The 8,058-nt window shown below is 43.5% G+C and overlaps 1 protein-coding gene across 1 annotated transcript; it reads left to right on the top strand.

Moving 5' to 3' along the window:
* Positions 1 to 215: 215 nt before the first annotated feature.
* LOC101850126 lies at positions 216 to 6,695 on the top strand (the record flags this gene model as incomplete). Its single annotated transcript, XM_013079101.2, is given in 2 exon segments — positions 216 to 4,541; positions 6,507 to 6,695. Coding segments are annotated over 2 exon segments (3,553 nt in total), but the record flags the coding sequence as incomplete, so codon positions are not given.
* Between the last annotated feature and the right edge of the window lie 1,363 nt (positions 6,696 to 8,058).

Genomic DNA, 8,058 nt, shown 5'->3' with positions numbered 1-8,058 from the left:
ACACACACACACACACACACACACACATGCATACATACATATATGAACTCACAAAGCTGTCATCAAAACACAAACTCCATCTACAATGGAATCGCAATCAACTAATTTTCAATTTTGAGAACAATTCTTCACCCTGCATTTTCAAACTGAAAATTTTCCATTACAGCCTTCAAAAGGGTCTTATACACAATCATGGTTCGCCTCTGCTAGACATCACGTATTAAACACGACCAGATACCAGTGTATTTTTTATGTTTTCATTATACGTGTACACCACAAAGACTATTTTTATTGATAATAGGAAAACAGCTATTTACACTGTAGACAGAACAACAAAGCATATATTATATAATATTATTATAAACGAATGGTTTCATCCATCCTGCAGGCTTATCAATGCAAAACATAATATTCCAAATATGGACCTGTGATGTAAGTGTTTTAGCTGTTTATGTGCATAGCGTATTTCTTTTTAAATTATTGTTTTGTGACACCGTGTCTGAACCTTGGCCAAGGGTCGGTGGGGTTTGATTGATATGATTATTGGACCAGTTTCCACTGTACGACTTTGACTAATGCTCAATTTAAAATGCTGCATATTCACAGATAAGACTTACAAGCAAGATTTCTTGGACGCAACCTGCAGTGTATCAAACTACGAGTCACAACAACAAAGAAGTCAATACATTATTTTTTAAGTGATCAAATCACGCGACAGTGCATTGAAGTGATCAAAGCTCAGTTCAGTTTATGACACTACATCATGTTTGAGTGACAAGAAAAAAAAGTCGATCGATTTTGCAACTACTAATTCTATCAGTAGTAATGACAGTTGGCAATTTGCAATGGGTTTTATTCTGTAACTTTTATTCAGCAAGCATGGACACTCGTAAATTTATAGACACGTCCTATTTTGAGCCATTTTACAGCAGCATCCAATAAACTGGACGAGTCATTAGTCAAAAGCAAGTTCTTATTCATACGGATATTCATTCACAGATTGTGCTATTTGAAGAATTGCCATGACAGTATTATTGTTTAGTAACGTTATTTCATTGCATGGATTTGTACAGACCATGAAGCTGCACAATTTAACTATCTGCTCGATTACTTGAAAAAAGTTCTTTAACGCCCGTCTTCTCTTTGTGTCCCCGGGGGCGTTTCCACAAAAGAAGACATGTCGGCTGGATCATCCTACAAGGCTACAGGAGAGTTGACTCCAGTAGAGCGCACTGACAGGGTCAGTGTTCCCCCCACTGGTGCTCCCGACCACAGCGTGTCTTCTCCGCCCAAGCTGGACTCTGAAACGTCTGTGAAGAGTATACTTGTACAAGAGGGCACGGACAATGTCGCGGGTGATGATAACAGTACAGCAACGTCCCTCAAGGCTCAAAGCGAACATTGCGATCCCATTGAGTCTGCTTTTTACCAGATCAGTGACCATGATGTAGATCAAGGGGGACACTCGCAGACCGGCTCACACGAATTAAACAATTGTGTTTTCGGGGTGGGAGAAACGGAGAAAGACAACGAGAGTGAAAAGCGAATTAAGTCCCATTATCGATCCAATTCTTTGCTTTCGGAAGCGGAAGAAAAAATTGGGATGACTAACACAGAAATGGAAGACGAGAAAGGAAGACAAATAATAAAGGACTCTGAAATGAGTAGTAACAGACCAGTCTCGCCAACTCTATCGATTTTGAAAAGGCAGAACGAGGGCCTTTGGGATACGCAGCGTGGCGTGGAAACAATGCACCAGGGAGAGGGGGAGACTTTGCCTCCGACTTCTGGTGTTGATGTTATGTCATCACTAGACAAAGATCCAGACGCCAGTGATACAAAAGGTTCGAATGAAAATTTAAAAGATGTGTTGCCGCAAAAAGACATAACAGGAGCACTTATTTATTCTCGTGCTGGAACGCCCACCACGGAGCTGACGGAAAAAGACGGGAGCCACAACAGTGACAACACGACGGAAACCATTACTGGCCAGACAAAGAGTATCTCCAACCCCTTGAGTTTGAACAGACGTGACTCCGTGGAAAGTTCTTATTTCGCCTTGTTCGAAAACGAGTCAGCAGCTGATGACATCTTTTATCAGAATGTTAGGACTTCTGTCTCAGAAGTTACTAAAGACGAGTTGAAAGGAGAACAAACAAACGAACGTGTTGACAAAACTGACGAAAGTAGTGCCGTTTTGGACAACGCTGTTCTGACAGAATCAAGGAATGTTTCATCGTCAGAGGATGAGGAGAATTCGGATGATTCTGATTATGAAACAAATTACAACTATCGGGAAGAGGATGGGAAGTTCATGAGCACGCGAGAAAACAGCCCCATAGATCAGAGGAATAGCGAGAAAAGTCATTCAGGAAAACCGCACGTAAAGTTCGGGGACGTCATAGAGGAGATAATTAGTGTGACAAAACTCGACACAGATGATGAAATAGAAAAAGAGGCGCTGGCGCATATGGATATTGTTGATGATGACGGAGTGAACGCCCCGCTCAAATCGCTAGCCCCGGACAACGCGTCCCCAACCTCGTCCTCGCCTCGGCATACCGGAGGCGGAAGTCCAAATCACTCCTCCCGTAATGGAACGAGGGAGATAAAGAGCTCGTCTGATTCTGCAATTACTATCCCGTCAGGGGAAGCCACGGGTACAATGGCTGCAGACAGGGACGGGCGAGCTTGGCAGGACTCCAGACTCGATTCACTAGCAGAACCGGAGGATCAAAAGATTTTTCGCTCCACAAATAGAGTAAATAAAAGGAGACCCAAAAAGTGGTGTGACGAGGAGGACACGCATTCTGCTGGTGAGGATTTCAGAGAACGGGAAGACGATTTAAAAGACTTAGACATATACAGCGATGATGAAGCTGATTACCGACTCAGTCCGAACCTAGATAGTGGATCTGATCAAGACTTCCCCATGAAAAGCCCCAAACGTCGCGCGAAGCCTTCTATGGCAACGTACCAGTCCGTGGAGGAGATGAAAGCAATAGACAGGTTAAAAGTTGGACCTTATTCCCAGAGTATTTCTGCACCGAATCACAAACCCAAATCTCCGAGAAGACGGGCATTCCACGGTGCCACAAAGAGCAGTAGCAATAAAGTGCGCAAGTCGAAACAAGGAGCCAGACCCAAATCAAAGACATCACAAGAAGGTGACAAGATCGCAACAAAATTGAAGAGCAAGCCTCAGAAACCAGAAGAGACCGTTGCAGCTGCAGTTAAAATGAAGCCAGCGAAAACCCAACGCCGTAAAGCTCCAAACTCTGCTTCTGAAAAAACTCGACTGTCGAGTGAAGTTAAGAAAACAGTAAGCAAAAAGACAGCCAGTGGATATATAGTGAAAGGAAAACTGTCAAGAGAGGACCGTTCCGACAGTGTTGAAAATGTTGCCACCGAAAGTGTTGATGATATGGAACCAGTGGATACATTCGGCGACAAAGAAGAAGCAAAGCCAGAGACATTGTTATTGAAAAAGGAAGAAGGCAAACTGACTCCTCTTAAAGCAGACATCAAGAAAAGAAGCAATGAAAAGAAGGTTTCGTTAGCACCAGCGACGAAAGCAGATGAAAAGCAAAACGGTAAGAGTGCAAACAAAATAGAGGGAAATCCCCACATGATCCAACCACCTTCTAATGGCAGTGTACATCACCACAAGAACGGGATTTTCAATAAAAATGTGTCTACAACAGTGACATCAGAAACACCAATTGAAGACAAAATCAACGTTGAAGAACCTCAAGAAAAGAAGTCACGACCCTCTCTCCGAGAATGGTTCAAAAGCAAAAAGAAAGATACACCATCGTCCCCGAAGGCTACTCGCAAACTTGCAGCCAAATATAAGACTGAAAACACACCGAGGACGGACCGAAGCACCCCCCGTGCGGATGCTAGCAAAATCATTATCACAGTTCCTGACGCAGACAAAGCAAATGATACAGAGAGTTCTAAAGGAAAGAAAGAGGACAAAAAACACGCCAAACAATCGCCAAATTCCACTCTCCCTGCTACTATCACAATAGTAGATGAAACATCCGACTCTGTGGACGCCAACAAAACACCAGAAACGGGAAAGATGATTCTTAACAAAATCAAACGCAAGTTGAACGAAAAAAGGTTATCGACTTCGACAAACTCCAATGTATCTTTGCCCCTCAACGGCGCGTCCCGCTCCCCATCGCCCGACACCCTCCACGGTAGCGGGAACTCCAGGCTCGCTGGTCGCGTCGCTCACAAGACTCAGAGTATGAGTTCCCTCCAGGTCCCCGGCCCGCAGACGTCAGGCTCGCCTTTGGCGCCCCCTCTAGAAGAAGACACGGTGTCTTTGTACTCCAAACGAGACTCCACGCTGGATTCTGTGTCGCGGAAGTCTGTGGATTACCGCATCCGGAACACGACCACGGTGATTCTCCCGCACACGGACGAGAAGCCAACAAAGTCTGTGGTGGCCAATGATGAGACGACGCCGTACCTCCCTCTGGGCCTGGCTGTCACGTGCTTGTGTCTCAACATTGTCCTGCCAGGCTCCGGTGAGTAGCACGCATACAGTTACTAATAATTTCTATATTATATTTGTGAAAGTTCGTCACTTTGGGTGTCTAAAACTTCCGAACATCTGAACTTTCGAATGTGACTAAATTAATGGTGGTTCAGAATCTTTTAAAGGATGTTCAGTATTATTGAGGAGCCTGAAGTCACTATAGTTTAATTTTCAATTTTTCATTAGTTTCGTTTAGATGTAATATCTTGGGAAAGTCTGTCTTCTAAGACGCCATTGTAAACAAGTGAGGTTTCCGTTCACTAGCCGTGCGCACTGGTTCCTCACCTTAGAAATTTCGAAGTTTTCAACCACGAAAGCAGAATAGAGAATCAATGGGTATGTACCATTATAGATCTGGCAACTTTGAAAAACATGTGCCACTTTTCCCATAAAACTACGACAGCTACCGAGTTGAAAGTTGGCAAGTACCTGCAAAAAGATAGATAGGTCCCCATGACGGAGCCCGATTTTTTAATTATTTATTTCCTGAATTTAGAAAAATATATTTGACAAAAAGTTCCTGTCCTTCTTTGGCCTTTGTGATTATTCCACTAAGAAACGAAACAAATCTGCGTAGCTGTCCTTCACAGCGGAAGTGCGGAAGTGATATTTCGTGTGGCGCATTTTTTTAAGAGTATAGATCTAGACCTTCTAAATTGTTGCATCTCTCAAGATTTATTGCTCCATTTCAGTAGAGTGCAAATTTAGTAAGCCAATGACTTTCATTTGATGTTAATGCACCGATCATTCTTTTCATTAAAAGGGGGCCCAGCTAGTGTATTATATTTGATATACATATTAATATATATATATATATATATATATATATATTTACATATCTATATACATTTTTATATATATATATATATATATATATATTATATATGTGGCCGGGTTTTGTGGGTGTGTGTATGTGTGTGTGTGTGTGTGTGTGTGTGTGTGTGTGTGTGTGTGTCAGGAGCTGTGTGTACGTGTGTGTCTGTATGTGTGAATGTGTGTGTGTGTGTGTGTGTGTGTGTGTGTGTGTGTGTGTGTGTGTGTGTGTGTGTGCGCGCGCGTCGTCGTCGTCGTCGTTATTGTGATTGTGGTAAAAAAAAAGTCACAATATTAAAGAATACGAATACATAATGCTTCTTACCTAGGAGGGGTAAGTCTGTTGTAGTATGTCCCGGTCGTCTACAGAGACTTCATGTAATCCCCCCCCCACCCCCCCCCCCAAAAAAAAAAGAAAACCCCAAAACAATTTGAATAACCTGAACTTCAAACTAAATGAAACCACTAGCAAAGCCTCTCACCCCTTCTTCCCGGCACCACCACCCCTCATTTAATCAACTCAACTTCAAAAGAAATGAAAGTACTTACGAACCCCTTACCTCATCTTCCCTGTCCCCTCTCCCGTCTCTCCTCTCTCATCTCCCCTCTCCCCACTGCAATGCACCCCCCTCCCAAATTCCACCCCTAATTAAACGACTACACTTCAAACCAAAGGACTGTCCCCAGGGAAGTGATACTGGCTGAAGTGTCTTAAGGCCATTCCTAAGGGGGTGGGGTGGGGGGATATTAACATGTTCCTATGCACAGCAGAATTGTCAATTGGCTGATTTATAAATGCCATGCTCATACTGTGCCGGAACAACTTAGGAGGAACTGCTGCTTTTTCTTTCCTCATCCTTACAGTCGTCATTTTCCTCTACTTCTTTTGTATGTTTGTCACTCTCTTGTGAACTGCTATTTCCGGGGTACCTTGATAGTCGAAGCAGACTTTGTGCTGTTGAGGCTAGAGAGGTGAGCAGAGTAAGCCTGATTCCCTGTTTGGACTTCTCTGTTGACATTCACCCCTTGGAGCTCATATGACTATGCAGTTGCGAGCGCCGTAAAACCTTAATAAAACTTTTTTTTTAAACCAAAGGACACAACTGACGAACTCCCCCCTCATTTCATGTGAACTCACAAGGTACCGCCGTGAGCGGCCTATCCATCTTGTGCTGCGGTCAGCCCCGACTGTCCGGTAAGACTGACCAGCTGATGTCCACGATCTGTGCGAACCTGATGTTGGGCCTGGCCCAGCTCTTCACCGTCACCTTCCTTCTGGTTGGCTGGTTCTGGTCCATAGGATGGGGCTTCAAACTGGTGGCACTCTCAGGTAGAGCAGATTATGTCTAGAAGTAGAAGCTTATTGCTGTGTTGTTGCTGTTGCTTTTGTTGTTGTTGCTGTTGTTGTTGTGTTGATGATGTTGTTGTTGGTCTTGTTGCTGTTGTGTTGTTGCTGTTGCTGTTGCCAATCTTGTGCGCTTAAAACTGGTGACCCCTTTAGATAGAAATGAATAAGAAGCGTGTGGTTGTCGTAGCTGTTGTTATTATTACTGTTGTTGTGTTGTTGTTGTTGCTGTTGCCAATCTTGTGCGCTTCAAACTTGAGGCGCTCTCAGGTAGAGTTATCTAAAAGATTGTGGTTGTCGTAGTTGTTGTTATTGTTGTTGTTGTTGTTGCTGCTGCTGTTGTTGTTGTTGTTGTTGTTGTTGTTGTTGTTAATATGTTGCGCTTCAGACTGGTGGCGATCTCAGGTAGAGCTCTTGATGTCTAGAAGTTTGTCGATCATCTTTGTTATTGTTACTGTTGTTTTTGTTGTTGTTGCTGTTGTTGTTGTTTTTGTTGCTGCTGCTGCTGTTGTTATTGTTGTAGTGGTCGTTGTTATCATGTTATGTGTAATCTTTTTAAAATGTATGCATGTTAAGCATGCACATAGTGACACATAGCTGGACACACAAGCACTCACACTCTCATGCACACGCTCACGGGCACACAAATTCTCTCGCTCTCTCTCTCTCTCTCTCTCTCTCTCTCTCTCACACTACCTCCCCCCCCCGCTCTCCTTACCCTCTCATCCTGCCTCCCTCCTCCTCCTCCCATATCCCGTATCATCCCCCCAGTGTAGCCACCAGTAGCGATATTGGAGATGCTCCACTGATACGCTAAGCTAATTAGCTGTGTTTTATGGCCTCTGATCGCAGACCACCCCCGGAAGCTGGCCGGCTCGCGGACATACTTAATTCATTATCGTCCTGAGCCGCTACCCTACAGTAGGCCACTCGACGATGAAAGACAGCATGAGACCGCAAATCCGGGAGACTCGATGAAAATCTTCTACTATGTACACGTATATCATGATTATGGAGAAAAGTCCTGAACGATCCCGCAGGCTATACTGTCTTTGACGATTTCACAAGCTGCTGTACTGCCTTTTATGGCCTTGTTAAATATATGGTTTGGTAGCAACTCATAGAAACAGGGTGTAAACAAATCTCTTTTGATCTTTTTCGGCTTTGATGAGTTGGATTTATCGAAGTTCTGTTGAGTAACAAAATCTGTTGCAGTCGTTTCTTCGTTTTATAGTCTTTTTTCTTATCATTCTTATCGTTATATTATTGGTAGTAGTAGTAGTAGTAGTAGTAGTAGTAGTAGTAGTAGTAGTAGTAGTAGTAGTAGTAGTAGTAGTAGTAGTAGTAG

This window comes from Aplysia californica, unplaced genomic scaffold (assembly GCF_000002075.1).
Source record: "Aplysia californica isolate F4 #8 unplaced genomic scaffold, AplCal3.0 scaffold00003, whole genome shotgun sequence".
NCBI lineage: Eukaryota > Metazoa > Mollusca > Gastropoda > Aplysiida > Aplysiidae > Aplysia > Aplysia californica.
The sequence above is the reverse complement of the archived record's forward strand: the minus strand, read 5'-3'. Positions and strand labels throughout refer to the sequence as shown.